General features: G+C 57.9%; 1 protein-coding gene across 5 annotated transcripts in view; it reads right to left on the bottom strand.

Annotated features, from left to right (window-relative positions):
• Sorcs2 (sortilin related VPS10 domain containing receptor 2) overlaps window positions 1-15,139 on the bottom strand; it is a 287,015-nt gene that overhangs the window by 166,634 nt on the left and 105,242 nt on the right. For all 5 annotated transcript variants that reach the window (XM_063230214.1, XM_063230216.1, XM_063230215.1 and 2 more), the window contains exon 2: window positions 1,943-2,010. In XM_063230214.1, coding sequence (XP_063086284.1) covers window positions 1,943-2,010 — 68 coding nt within the window. The remainder of the gene's footprint in view (window positions 1-1,942; window positions 2,011-15,139) is intronic.

The following is a 15,139-nucleotide window of genomic DNA, read 5'->3' as shown; positions in this document are numbered from 1 at the left end:
CCTTCTGCGTCTGCAGGCTGGAGGGATGTCAGCATAAAAAGAGAACACAAACAAAGACAGTGATTGCCTGGTGGGAGGGACCATGGGAGAAGCTTCTTGAAATGACTAATGTTTCTGCGTGCATTTTTAATAAAGGCAGGAAACGTCTGGGTGTAGAGATGGTGACGAGGGAAGGGACAAGGAAAGTTAAAAGCTGGCTGATTTGCTTTGGGGAAAAGAAACTAAATTTAGACCACGCACCGAGCTAGGGCTGTTTTGTGTTCTATCTCACACCCTCCATCTGTACAACCTGCTCTTGGGATCATTGCATGCCCCTTTTTTGATTAGGAGACTGAGGCTCTGGGAGGAGGAGCTGCCCAGCCCCTGGGCTTCCCCACCTGGTGTCTCTATACAGAGCCCGAGGCCCAGGGTAGAGGGCCACCATGCTCAGTCACCTACCCGATGAGAATCCACAGCAAATGTGAATGGTACCCAGAAATCTACTGGTGCAGATGCAGGACACAGCCGGAAGGAGCCCTTACGCCCAAGCAGTATTCGGTGGTCTCGTTTCCTCAGCCCCAGGCCCCAGCACAGCCCCAGCACCCCGGAGGCACTTTCAGTCCTGACCCCAGCATCGAGTCAGGTAAATGAGGCAGCTGAGAGGTTTCCCTGGGAGGATGAGACCAAGCCACCCTTGTCCACTGACAGCCAAGGGGGCCACCCTCTGTCCATCCACCGTCTGCCGAACAGCGAGGGAACATTCCCTCTCCCCCAGGAGCTGTGACCCTGAAACCAACCCTCAAATGTAAATCCCCAAAGAGAAGCAGAAGAGGTCTCACTGGAATTTATCTCTGTCTCGTCAGGTAGCAGTGAGGGGCTGCACCCAAGTCTGGAGTGGAAACACGAGTCTCTGGGTCACAAAGCCCTGCATATCCTGTGCACTGGGCTGTGGCCAGCCCCTCTTCCTGGTGATGGTGATGGAACTGGAGGTTACAGCTGGACTGGGGGTGAAGTCATAGTCTGGGGGCAGGGACCCAGGAAGCAGCAGTGGCCACGTTAGCACCACAGGTGTCCAGACATCGGTGGCTCAGAGAGATACCGTTCCTTACGCAGCAAGGATCCAATGCCAGGCACCATTTGGACAGCTTCTCGAAGCAGCCCAGTGACAGTTCCACGAGTGACCCACAGAGTGGACCCCAGGCCCCTGTGCTAAAAGCAAAGCCAAGAGCCAAGAGCAACCCTACCCCAAGCTGCACCCTGGGGAATCGGAAATCCTGATGGCACATGTTCTTCAAAAAGGAAAATGGCAAAAATTAATGGATTTTACTCAAGAAAGACCACTGGAGGCCCAAATGGCTCTGCCCAGGGAACCACAGGTGGAGAAGCAGCAGAATCCATATGGGAGAACAGAACTGAGCCCACACTCCCCACACAAAGGCAAAGTGGGCTCAAGGTGGCAGTCACAGAAACCTCTCCCTCTGAGGTCACACACCAGAGGAGGCCCAATTCACCCCGACATAAAGAGATAGCCCTGCATTCACTGGGCTATTTATTTACCAAGGATCTCTTCCGCTCAGGAGCCTGGGAGAAAGAAATATCTCAACAATGAGGCCAGCAGGCGCCCCAGGGCTGCATGAGCTCACAGGGGAGATCAGGCACTGACCTGAATTCATGATCTGAACCCTTCTCCTCCAACGGGGAAACAAAAGGAAGGGAAACCAACAGAAAGAGGAAGAGCAAGCACAGAAGCCCAGGAACAGAGTCATCCGCCAGGGACGCTGGCGCCCGTTAACCAAACTCCTCGTCTGCTTTTGACTTCTCCACGCATTTTCCAGATGCAGGAAAGTTGTGAGGCCACCAAACCATGGAAGCTGGGACAGCCGGGCACTGGACCTTTGTCCCCAACCAGGAGCCCCAAGGCGCGCACAGGTACAGCAGCAAGGTCACCACTAGTCCGACTTACCGCCACAGCGAACTTTCCAGAACCTTCCCCATGTCTGCGTGGTAGTACTTCGTCAGGATCAAGATCACCTGTGGGTTGACAGAAAAGAAAAAGTGGGTATCAGTGGGTTCTGAGGCTCCCCAAGATGGACACCAAAACCAACCCCTGGCCCTAGCCTGGGGACTCTCCAGTAGCAGCCATCCGGGGGCCTTGGGCATCACACTCAGATGCAGAGTGTGTTTGTGCTCAGAAAGGTCGAGTGGCCGCCTCAGAATGACTCTGGGGACAGCAAAATCCTGGAAGAGCCTCCCGGCAGCTGCCACTCAACAGGAACCATTCAAACACAGCCCCAGACAATCTCAGTCTGTCCACAGGGAGGGGAGATGACAGACCCGGCGTGCACACCCAAGGGTGCCTTGGGGTGTGCCCACCTGCGGGCCCCTGCACCCCACAAGCGGAGGCAGAGCAGCTGCTGAGGCTGCCAGCTGGCCGGGAACAGGTCCCTGAGCCCTGGGCTACTGCTGCTCTTCCCCAGTGGAGGCCGACAGCTCAGCCTAGATGCCAGGGTGGGGAGGCGGGTGAGGTAGCCCAGACGGCCCTCGGGGCTCCATATATCCTCCACGGCACACAGGAGCTATCTTGTTGTTAAACTATTCCACGCCCATGTGCGCACGGCACTCCACGCATCAAAGCAGAGCAGAAATGCAACTGCTTAGAAAATGAAAATAAATGTGTTCAGACCACTCCGACATTCCCCAAAAGCAACGCGTGAACGCAAATAAATAAATAAATAAAGCCAACGAGAATTCGTTGGCCCCAGTGGGAAAAAGAGATTGATCCCCAATTACTTCCCTAGCTGCTGAATTCTCGGGTACATCAAATTCCATTTCACCCTCTGCCACTCTGAGTTAGCGGTTCCTAACAGTCCCGTTGCCATAGGAACCCTCGGAGGTAAACCCAGACGCCTCTCAGGCTCCCAGTGTGGCCGTTAGCCTGGTTAATTTGGGGTCACCACACCAGCCATCTCCACCCCCTCTGGCTTCTCCGTGAGGGCAGAAGTTGCTTAGTGCTCAGGCTGGAGGTGTGCCCTTAGGGGTCTGCATCCTGGCTGCTCGGGGTCGCCCTTTCCCCGGCAATTAGAGCCAGAAGACAGGAGCAGAGGCTGTCAGCGGAGACGGGACAGTGCCCCGCTGAGAAGCAGGAATGATTAAAAAGAACACGGCAAGGCCTTGTCAGTCGAGGCGAGGTGGCGCTGCCTTGTTCGGGAACAAAGTGATTTTCTCTTCCTGCTCCCAGCTTGCGGAAGTCAAAGGCAAAGCTTCTGAAGGAGGAGGCAGGTGGAGTGACAGGGCCTGGACGGGCAGGAGACAAGGGTATTTTTAACCTATTGATTTATATTTTATGTGGTCTCGCCGTCCCCAGAGAGGCTTTTGCAGAGCTGGAAAGTGACAGCTGGAAGGAACCTCAAAGTCGGTTTTATCCAGCACCATCCAAGATGAAATCAGCACTCAGTTAGCCAGGGTCTAGGCTCGGCTCCAAGGCCTCCAGGGGGACGGTGCTCCCATCCCGGCAGGCACTCTCCTGGGCTGCTGTGGGCTGCTGGGCTTGGAGGCTGGCCCCTGGGAGGCTGAGCTCATCTGGGAACTCCTGCCATGTGGGCCAGCACCACGGCCAGGGAGGATGCCTGAGCAAGGGTCTGGACAACCTCTGGCCAGCGTGTCCACCCTCTTCCTGGTAACCACCCCAGGCTCAGCCTCTGCAGAGGCTGGGTCCCTCTTCCACACCTCTGGACTCCCCTCTGCTCAGCACTCAGCTCTCAGCCTGCAGGAAGGGCCCCACATGGACACAGCACCCTGTCATAGGCCCCGAATCCCAGCCACCGCCCGACCCTGACCCTGGCTCCAGGTACTGTCCTAGCTGGTGGAGATTGTGTCCTATTCCATGTCCCCAGGGTCAGGCTCCCTGCAGGAAAGCATGGAGGTGATTTCACCCTTAAAAACAAGGGAGGCACTGAAGTCACACAGGGCGCTTCCCCCACCCCAGCCACACGTATCACCTCACTGTCACCTCCCTCCACCAGGATGACATGGTACCCCCTCTCCATGTCGGGGGTGGGGGGCAGAATTGCTCTGCTGGAACCAACCCAGCCCAGGAAACAGAATGGGAGTTAGGGGGCTGGGGATTTAGCTCAGCGGCATAAGCGCCTGCCTTGCAAGCAGGCAGTCATGAGTTGGATCCCTGATACCGATAAAAAGGAAAAAGGCAAAAAAAAAAAAAAAAAGAATGGGAGTTAGGGTCCCCAGGCATGGGAGTCTGGGATTACCCCTGCCTGGGTCTGAACAGGCAGCCAACCAGGGGACTGGAGCTGGGCGGTGGCAGCCCCACCCTACCTTCACTGTGCTGTGGAGGCAGGAGGGACCTCAACATGGGCCAGGCTACCTGGGCTCCCCACCTGGCTCTGCAAACATCCCTCTGCACCTTGGTGTCTGGCTCCCCAGGACCCAAGGCCCAAGAGTCTGTGTCGGGAACTGTTTACAGGGTTCCTCTTGTACCCCTTCCTGTGCCCAGGAGCCCCTGAGAAAGCTCTTTTCCTGATCCCTGTTCCACAAATGGAGAGACAAGCGGAGTGCAAAGTGTTTTGCCAAAACCACCCACTCGGCAGGCACAGAGCTGGGACAGAGTCCTGAGCCTGGAAGCCGTGCAGGCCGCTTGCCACCTGGGTCTCCTAAAGGAGCTGCTGCGGAGGGGCTGGAGCAAGAAGGGGCCAGGCCTATGCGGGTGCACAGCCAATAGTCTCGGAAACGACATGCCGCCCGGGAGCCAGCATTAATGTGGGTGGCTATGGGAACTTTGATCTGGGTGGAAGAACACCCTAGAATGTAGGTGGGGTTCCAGGGTCCAGCCAAGTTGAGGTTCCCCTCCCACTCCCACCCAGCCAAGCCCAACAGCCATGCCAACCTCAGGAATTCTACCCAGATGGCCCACGCCAATGAGGGATAGACGGACAAGGAACGTGACTCTGCCTGAGGGAAGCTGGGCCTCAGTGGTCACTCCTTTCTGTTGCCAGCATCTCAATTCATGTCCGGTCTTCCCCGCCCTGCGTGGCAGTGCCAGGATCCTTTCTCACTCTGTAATGAAAGGTGCCAGTGCCTGCTCTATGCCAGCCCAGGTGTCACATCGCAGACCCTGTCTTCCTGGTACAGTGCCCATCCCCAGACTTGAGGCCCTTGGGCCAGGGCTCCTTGGCACACAGGCTCCACAGCCACAGTCAGCATCTCAGATGGGCCGTGTAGGTGGAACGGGTGCAGGGTGCAGGGTGCCCAGAGAGTGAGCCACTTGGAGCCAAGACTGAAGGTCAGGCTTGGGCCAAGGGCTGGAGCTGGCGTGCAGGCTAGGCATTAGGACTAAAGCCAGGGTTAGGGCTGGGTTTGGGGTGTGTAGGGCAAGAGTACGTGCCGGGGTCAGTGCTGGGTGGAGATGAACGCTCAAACCCGAGCTGTGTGGTCAGAGCTCGGTCAGGGCTGGGGTCTGGTTGCGGGAGGTGAGCCTGGGGTCCTCTCTGTGAGATTCTGGGGATGGGCCCTGCCTGGCTACGGGAGACACCAGCAGTTGCATGACCGCACACAGTGAAATGGTGGGGAAAATGTGGGTTTCATGAATAAAGCCTGGTTCCCGGCCACCGAATACACTCTGCCCACCTCTGAGCACCACTCAGGAGGTCCACCCCCAGGAAGCCTTCTGGGCCTGCACCCTGTAGAGGGCGTCTGTTTACAGCTGCTTTGCCCACAGCTGGCAGGGGCTGTGGCGTTCTGCCCCGTGCAGCCGAGCCCCAGGACCGGCCCTTCTCTGGAGGGGCGAAGCTCACAGCCTGTCTGCCTGCCCCAGCGGCGCACCCCGGGTGCTCCTGCCATGGCTGCCCCTCCTCCATTCCAGTTCCTCATCTGCAACAATGGAGGAGACAGGGGAGGGGCCGTGTCTGCGGAGGTCCTGTAGTGCCAGAGGCTTGGCAAATGACAGTCTCCTCCTTCCTGGTGACCAGGTGGCTGCAGAGAAATAGGCTCGGCCCGGAGAGACACCTCAGCACACTCTGATCACCAAGCCCAAAGCACAGTCCCTTGCTTTCCGCAGAGCCTCATCTGGCAGTCTCAGCCCAGCTCCTCGAGTAGCAGCGGTTCCTTGCCTGCCATGTTCCCGCGGGGCCTGGGCCCTCTGCAGCGTCCTCATCCGTCCCCTCCACCATGGGAGCCTGATGCTGCCAGGAGCAGGGACAGACATGGACAGGGACAACTGTGGTTCCTGCACAGAGGCAACGACAACCTGAGAGGCCCCAGGCTCCACACCTGCCCCGAGGTCCTGCAAGGTCGTGCCACTGGGGAAACAGAAAGGGCACGCAGGCCCCTGCTGTACTCTTCCTGCAACTCATTGTTATGTTTTATTGTTGCTGCTACTGCCTTTGAGACAAGGTCTCAGCATCCAGTCCACCCCAAGTCTCCTGCCGATGTCACCCCATTATTAGAGAACACGGAGCCCCTCCTCACAAGCTGCACACCACACACCTCCCAGATGTCACCTCCTTTAATCCTCCACAGCCCTCGGCCACTGGGGAAGCTGAGGCATGGAAAAGGGGGTCGGCCAGTGGCAGATCACACAGCCTAGAGGGGGAGGGAGGGCATCACGTTGGGGACCAGGCTCACACACAGCCTGCATGAGTCCGGAACAGCCCACCTCCGGGCGGATCGCAAGAAAAACAGCACCTCCATCCAGCCCTACAGACAGCTGGGCCAGGCAGCAGTGAAACTGGGTCCCTGCTGTGACTCGATCTGTGTGCCACCGATGGCCAGGCAGCCCAAGAGACCCATACCCACCAGCTCCCGCACGCTTCCAAGGTCCTGCCTGGGGTGCCGAGCTGCAGTTCTGGCCACACTTCGGGCTGTGGAATACCTTGTGCTATTGCATTGCCTGGGTGGGGCAAGGAACCCAGGGGACCTCCCAGCTTGGCAAAGTGACAGTTTATGGCTCCAGTTTCGGGGGCAGCATGGCCATATCTCAGCATCCGGGGGAGCCCTGTCCAACCAACATGACCTTCAGCATGATCCACCCCTGACCCATTACACACACGGTCAGAAGGGGCGGGCAGGCCAGGATGGTGGGACAGGACCCCCCACCTTGCAGCTGACATGGAGCACCCTGGTAGGACTGCAATAGGAGACACACAGAGCCGAAGGCACGGTGCAGCCTGGGCAGAGGCCAGTGCTATGTCCAGCAGCCATGGGGAGCCAGGCTTCCTGGAAACCTGAGACGCCAGGAGTGAAACCTGGGGCAGATCCGCCCTCCGAGCTCCAGGAGGAACCAGCCCACTGATGCCACGTTCTACACCTCCAGCCTCCAGGAGGGAGACGCTGACCTGTTCCTCTTTAAGCCACTCAATCCGTGTTCCAGCAAATGGTGGCAGGCACATGCCCATTTTACAGGCAAGGACACGGAGGTGCAGCTCATCAAAGGTGACAGCCAAGAACTGCCAGGGCTGGGGGCCCTGAGGACTGCCTGACTCCAAATCCAGCTCTATATCCATGGTCACTTGCAGAGAGTCAGCTACCCCAGATGAAGTGGGTGCAGGGGTCCCTGATGGCCCCAGTTCCCCCCCAAAACCCTGCTCCCTCCATCCTCAAGCTGTCCTTCAAGAAGATACGAGGGTCCCACCTCAGGCTGTGCAGAAGAGAGACCACCAAGCCCCGTCCTCTGTCACCGGACCCTTTCCACACACGTGAAACCAAGGCTTCCAGCAGGAGAGCCGGCAGCTAAGCTGGGAAAGGGCCCCATAAATCAAAATCAGTCAGCGGAAAATAAATGCGTGAATATCTCTGATCTATGGAAAATTGCATTTTTACATCGCACCTGCTTAAGGGATAATGTGTTTTTTAATAGGTGGGTCACTGCAGACTTTCCCTCCTGGCCGTGCGTCAAATATTATTTACTCTCCACTTCTCATAACCTGATTGGGTTTTAATTTCACCCATCACTCCTGTCTATTAGTCACTGGAGATAAAATTATTAATGAGGTTACCAGACCCTTGTGTGTGTGTGCGCCATTCCTACCCAGGCAGACGCTGCCCCAAGCCTCCGCCCTCAGATCTGTTCCTAGCCTCCGCGGTCACTAACTGCAGTGACCCCGCTGCGAACCTCCTCACACCAGATGTGCCATACCTCCGGAGGGGCTGAGACTGGTCCTGGTTTAACCTAGAAATACCTCCTGGGGTTCCACAGTCTCCCCTCCCTGTCACGTGTCTGTCCCCCCTTCCAGAGTCCCCCTCTGAAAGCACACTGGCACAGAAACAGCACTGTCACCAGAGCGGAGGACCCTGCACAGAGGGGACTGGTGCAGGCTGGCTCGACAGGCAGAGTAGAAACAGGCGAAGGGGAGTGGGGAGCTACTGGTGGCATCTACAGGAGGTGGGGCTGGTGGGAGGAAGTCAGGCCCCCGGGGGTGTGGCCCAGAGGGACTCCTGGGCCTGCCCCTTCCTCCTCTTTCACGTCCTGGCTGCCATGCAGTGGGCAGCTTGGCTCCCAGCATGGTGGCCCCTGCTGTAGGCCTGAGGCCATGGGGCCAACGCATCACTCACTGCAGCCTCTGGAACCAGGAGCCCAAGCAAAGCCCGTCTCTTACACGTTGACTATCTCAGGTGTTTCATTATAGGGATGGAAAGCCCACTGTCAGTCAATGGGCTTCTTTTGCTGAAACAAGAAACTTTACATGATCATCAGAGATGAGGACTAAGGGGCTCTTCGTCATCCCTAGAAGGTGATAGCAAACATAAAGAGCGATGTGCACAGCCTGGGGCACCCCAGCGGTATCAGGAAGCAGCTGGCAGCATCCAAGGCCTGCTGGCTCTGGCCAAGGCACTGCTATGGCAGAGTGGACAGCAGAGACGAGACGGACCCCCTCTTCCTGGCTTCAGGGCTGTCCCATGCCCTAAGTGGTGTGTAAGAGCCTCACTGTGGGAAATAGGCAGCCTGTCTGGATTCAGTGACCCCAGCCCCAGCCTCCCTCCCATCTCCACCGGGGCCTGTGACAGGGAGCCCACGACCCGACACACACAGCTCCATCAAGGCAGTGACAAAACTGGGCACCTTCAGCTTCTGCACAGAGCCGGGGTGCCAACCAAAGCTCATCGCCCATAAATGCCACTTGCTGAAGACGTCTTGGAGACAGCAGCCAGGGCTCTCTGAGCCTTTCTCCATGCTTTCCAACTGTTTCCAAAAGGGGCCACTGAGAACCCTCAGGGCCAGGGAGGCTTCCATCTGCTCCCAGCTGGGCCCTGGCAACTGGGAGGACAGAAGGAAGCCAGGAGGAGAAAGTCGTTGCGTTCCCACTCTGACCGTATGAGACTAAGTATTTTAAGAAGACTGTTTTTAAAATAACACTTGGCAGCTCCCGAACAGCCAGCATCTGCAGCTATCCCGTGAGTCTTCCAAGCCGGGAAGGACACAGAGCTCTCCTGGAGGCTGGAGTGGAAATCCTGCAAGCTGAGCGACAGGCCTGCACCAAGGCCCAGCATCTGCTTAGAAAACAGATCCAGTAGGCCGCGGGGTCTGGCACGCACAGCCTCACCCGGCTACGCAGCTGTGGGCAAGCAGCCCATCGCCTGGGCCTCGGGTGGCCCCGTGCAAAGCAGACACCCCGATATCTGTGTGCAGCGGGAGCTAACGCCACACAGTGCTCATCTGAGGATGGAGAAGTCCCGTCCACGCAGCGCCCTCAGCCCAGCACCCAGCCCTCCAGCTTACATAACTCACATGACAGGGCACCCCCTAGCTCCGGAAGTCCCTCGATGCGTGTAGCTGGATTTGTCCTCCTCCTTCCTCCCCATCAGCCCCAGCTCTGCCTGCCAACCAGCAAGCTGTGTCTGCTCCTGCCCGTCACCCACCCCTCCCCCTTGGCAATCCTGACCGCCCTCTTGCCCCATCCAGGCCTCAAGCTGCCCCAGCTGGTGGTGCATGCCTATCCAATAACCCCGGGAATGCAAGATGATGCTTATGGCTCCTCAGGGTCCACGTTTTAAGTGAGTCCGCAGGGAGAGCTAGCCCCTTCCAGCCTGGTGCTCACCACCGCAGCGCAGATCTAGGAGGCCATGGGTGTCAAGTTAACCACACACTTTGCACACTTCTGTTCTGAATGTGCAAGATCAGGCGTTACAGTTGCAGATTAAACAGAGAGCGGGCACCCACAGTACTGGGGGCTCAGGGTGCCCTGGGCCCTGACGACTGCCTCTGTCTCTCTGTCTCAGGCGGGGGTGAGACTTGCAGGCCTCTGCCTCATCCCCCGAATAGCTGACGGGACAGGTATGTGCCACCTGCCTGCCAAAGTGGCGCTTTTGCTGCCCATCTCAGCCAAGTTCAGTAAAGACGAATGAGAACGAATCCGTGACCGTGCGGACAAGCAAGATGGGGACAGGCGTGTCCACCTAACGACAAATGCCGCAGAAAAGGCTGGAGCCTGGAGTGGACAGCCCTGGTCCCCAACGCTCAGCTGTGGGGACCTGGGAAAGGTGGGGGTGAGCCCTGGAAAGTGGGGCAAAAGTGACCAAAAGTCCCCTTTGCAGTGTGGAAAGGGAGGCACCTGGAAAGACGCCCTGAATCTCCAGGATGGGCCCCGTGGACAACAGAGGTCAGCCCACTTGGAAGCCAACAGGTGCCGGTCACCAGCCGGGGAGGCTCAGCCAAGGTGCTCTCAGCAGCCGGTTGGTTTCCTTTCTGTGGCCCCGAGGAGCTAGCACCCCCCCTGTCTGTGCTTATATAAAAGTGTGTCTAACAAATAACACGGCCCCCGCTTCTCCCAAGAGCTCCCATCCATCCGTCTGGTTCAAGAGAAACACAGAGAGGAGGCGCTGTCCTCTCTGACTCCGCTCTGCCGCGGCTCATCTGCAGGGAGGCGGACAGAGGAAGTGCTAAGTTGCTGGACACAAACCGCAAGACCCTCATTCCTGCGGTCCAACCCACCAGCTGTCCCCAGGGTGCAGCCCTGCGTCTTCCTCGGCAGGACGGGGCCGTGGCGACGCTGCGGGGCGCAGACATATGGTGGCGAGATACCCCAAGAATAGCCACAGGAAGGCTCCCTGCGATGGAGCGACATGTCGCCAAACAGACCCTGTGGCAGGCCCTGTGCAAACTTCCCTGGCTGGCTGCACGAAATCACAGGCTTGGCATCTCATTACCAGCTGCGGCTGGGAGGGCCCTGCATCGGCTGCCGTGGCTAAAAACAGACCATCTCCATCAACTTGACAGAGACGAAAAACTTGAATTAAGATCCCTGTCTAAAATTAACAGTGATTGAAAGTTAATGACGGAGCAAATTTGGCAGAACCATTTCAACACTCATCCCGATGCAGCCAACACTTTGAGGAGGAGCCCTGATGAATGTCTGTCAGGCCACAGCTGAGCGCAGGACCCCGTGGGGCCATGACGCTGTCCCTTCCCCTGGAATCAGAGCCCTGGCAGGAGGTCTGATCTGTCACCACCATCGCACCCCGGCTCCAGGGTCCAATGGTCACAGCTGCTTGGATCCACGTGCTCATCTGGGCTACTTGTTTTTAACAACAAGCCAGAGACGGGTTCCACTGGCAAATGGTGCCATATGCTGTTTGATTCACTCAACAAACACAAATCATGGGGAAAAAAGACAAACAATGACCTGAGAAATATCCATGGCACCATGATCTGTGGAAATATTTGACATTAAGTGCACTGCATGCCCTCTCCGTACTTCACGGGTATGCTGAAAATGTTTGCCTGGTTCCTGTCTCAGAAAATAGCGCAGGGCCAGGGCCCAGCAGTGGAGCTATACAGCTTATGAACTTGGGTGAGGTCATGCTGGGGACAGCAGCACCAAGATGTAGTCAGCTGTCACCACCTGCGCTCCTACTGTGCGCTAGAGCTGTTCCAGGCCTGGCTCCCCTGTGGACACAGCGCCTCGGGGCCCCACACGCTGGCTCTCGGCAGTCCTCTCTTCATCAGGTGTAAAGGAGCAGAGCCCAGCAAGGCAGCGGAGCCCAGAAACACAGTCAGGCGGAGCGCGAGACCTAAGCGTGAAATAATGAATTTATAATCCCGGGAGGAGCAGGCTGCATGGGAAACTCATATCACCATGGAAACCGGGCGAGTGCGGCCCAGTCCTCCAGGAGGACGGCAAGGAGCCACTTTCGATGTGCTCTAGGGTGCAGAGAGTGAGTGACCTGCCTATTCACGGGGTGCTCGGCAGCCCCTGTGGGGACTCAATGCCCAAACCTGCAGGCAGCGCCTCTGCAGCGGAGGGGACAAAAGGGACCCTGGCACACATCTACGCTCTGACGGAACACATGAGACACATGCACCTTGGGATAAACAGACCGGCATCTCCTGGTGCCGATCAGAGGAAGCAGGGGCGTTCCGGGCTGCAGGGAGGCAGAGCCCTGGGCGACCAGCATCAGCTGCCCAGGCTCCGAGCGGGGCAAGAACGGCTGGAGCAAAAGACAGTGAGGAGAAGAAGCAACAGACTGTGCGTGCACGCAAAAGAGGGGACCCGGGGAAGCAACGCAGCGCCCAGCTGGAGTGGACACAGAGGCATCGCATGGGTGTGAGGAGACAGCGGGCCAGGGACCACATGGGGCACCAGGTGGGCTGCCCACGCCTGCTGTGGCCAGGCTCTGTTGGAGCAGGCTGCGCTCCAGGCTGCCCCTTAGCTTTCTTTGGAAAAGTTCTGATGGCACCAATGTTCAGTTTTCAATTAAAAAAAAAAAAAAGGTAGCCAGGTCCCTAGGGCTTTTGCAGAGAGCCGCACCCCAGCCAGAGCTCAGCTCAGCTCTTCACAGCTACCGACGACGGTGAGGATGCAGGTTGGCCCAGGTGCCAGCTCACCTCGCCCTGGCAGAGCCCCAGCCCACGCAGCACGAAGATCTCAGGGCCCAGGGCCCTTGCACTCTGCCCAGTCTCCCGTCCAGCTGGGGAACACTCTGCAGAGACCCTCAGTGCTTCTCAGCCCTGCTGCTGCTGGGACCCTATCAAAGATGAACGGTCTGACAGGGACTAATGGGGCTCCTAGGGCAGCTGATGGCAAGGGGGGCGGGAACACGGCAGACGTCCCCCAGGAGCAGGGTGGGAACCGCTGGCCTCGAGTGTGCTCACTGCTACACCACCCAGCATGGACCTGGCTGACACTGTCATCCCATTGTCGCTGGGTGGGCACTGAGGCTCAGGGAGGAGACACATTTATTATCTGAGGTCACATAGCTCCTCTCTCCCTGCCCTAGGTTTCCCCACCTGTGCAGCAGAGCAGCTCTAAGGAGCAGGGTCAGCCACAGTGGACACTTATATAAGTCTCCCTCCCCAGGGTCTGTGGCCACTTCTATGCTGAAAAGCTACTTCCTGGCAGCAGGCCCCTGGGGGACATGCTGAGTCCTGGGCAGCCCCCAGAGGCAGGTGTCCCCGTGGAGTACTATGCAGTCATAAAGAATGACACTTCTCAGTCATGTGTAGGGAAATGCATGCATCTTGGGACCTTAATGTAAGTGAAATAAACCAGACATAAGCTAAAATAGCGCACAGCTTCTCTTCCAGGAGGGACCCAAAGTATAAATAAGCCAAAGAGCAAAAGAAATGATAGATAACAGGAAACAGAGCCACAGTGCTTTTGTGAATGAGAAGGGGAGAAAGGGGGAGCAGAATGAAGGTGTGTTACATGCTCGAGGAGTGTGACGTTACACTGCAAGAATGCGCTAATACAATAAAGATTACAAGACAGGCTCGCCCCACCATCACAACCATGCAGGATCCAGGACACAGCACCAGGGACACCCAGCCCTGGCCACCAGCCCCGTATGAAGACAGGATTCTACGGGGTCCGCGCAGCCCCAAGCCTTCGCAGAGTGGAGCGAGACAGGGCCCCGGGTCCCTGCCCATGCCCAAACAGCGGCTCCCACAGCTGGACAGAGTGGGAGGCGCCGTCCTCCCTCAGGAGCTGGGATTTGGGGTCCGGTTTGGGGCTCTACCAACACCTCATTATGTGGGGAGAACATTCTTTCCCAATTGCCTCTTTTTGTTTTCCCACCCCCCAATTTATTTAAAAATAAATGGTGTGAATTCAATGCACGCGTTCACCAACCCGTAATGAGCAATTTCCTACCCAGAGTCAGAGCCAAGACCACGCCTGGAGCTGGGGCCTGGCAGCGGCTCCCTTTGTGGGCAGACACGGCAGCTGCCATGCTCCCAGCCACCAAACCCAGAGCCAGAGGGGCAGGCAGAACTCCGAGGATGCCACGTGGCCACGGCTGGCTGAGGCACAAAGTCCACGTCCACCCTCAGCTCGCAGCTCAGAGAGGTGCACTAACCAGTGGTCACACAGTGAGCACGGGGTGGAGAGAAGCCCAGGCCCTGGCGTCCTGGAAATCCATTACCTGTCTTTCCAGACACACTCGGGATGGCCTCTGTCCTGTCAGGCGCAGCCTCACCAGGCAGCATTGGCAGTGTGGCCAGGCCAGACCCAGCCCCTCGATGTGGACCTGTGTTCTGGGCTCAGAGCGGGGCCTGGGACTTCTTCAGGACCTGTGAAGCCTCCCGTGCCTGGGGTCCCACCTGGGGACCTCGCACCACAGCATTGCGTCTGGGACTTTTTGTATGTGTCCCCAGCCAAGGTGACCTGCCACAAACCTGCTGGGACATGTCTGGGCCTTGGTTTCCCCAACCAGAAGGGGGCTTTGAGCCCTGTGGCCTCCTGGACCTGTGCTCAGTGCACAGACAGAACCAACAACTGCACCAACGGGGGAGGACGTGTGTCACCCAGCAACTTACTCCTGAGCACCCAGCGCTGTACCAGGGACACAAGGAGGATCACAGGACAGACCCCTGTCCCCCAGAGCCACCTCTGCGCAGGCTATGCCCTCTGTCTTCTTGAAAATGGCCCCCCCAGCTCAAGAGTACAGCCCTGAGGTGAGCACAGCCCCCGGGTGAGGACAAAGCCCCTGCCTGGCTCTAGCTTGGCTCCCCGGGGCCTGCACCAACACTTGCAGTCAGACAGGTGACAGTGGGCCTTTCATGTCATAACACCACTGCTGCACCCACAGGAGACATGTGCCCTAGCAGCAGCACAAGGGGGGTGCCCACCTCTGTGCTTGCCCAGGATGCCCTGAGGTGGCTCTAAGCCTTGCAGGGAGGCGCTGCAAACTTGGGGAACAGCTATGGGCATTTGCT

This window comes from Cavia porcellus, unplaced genomic scaffold, assembly GCF_034190915.1.
Source record: "Cavia porcellus strain 051 isolate PalLab524CR breed Dunkin Hartley unplaced genomic scaffold, mCavPor4.1 scaffold_18, whole genome shotgun sequence".
NCBI classification, from domain to species: Eukaryota; Metazoa; Chordata; class Mammalia; order Rodentia; family Caviidae; genus Cavia; species Cavia porcellus.
Note: the sequence above shows the minus strand (reverse complement) of the source record. Positions and strands in the feature narration are given on the sequence as shown.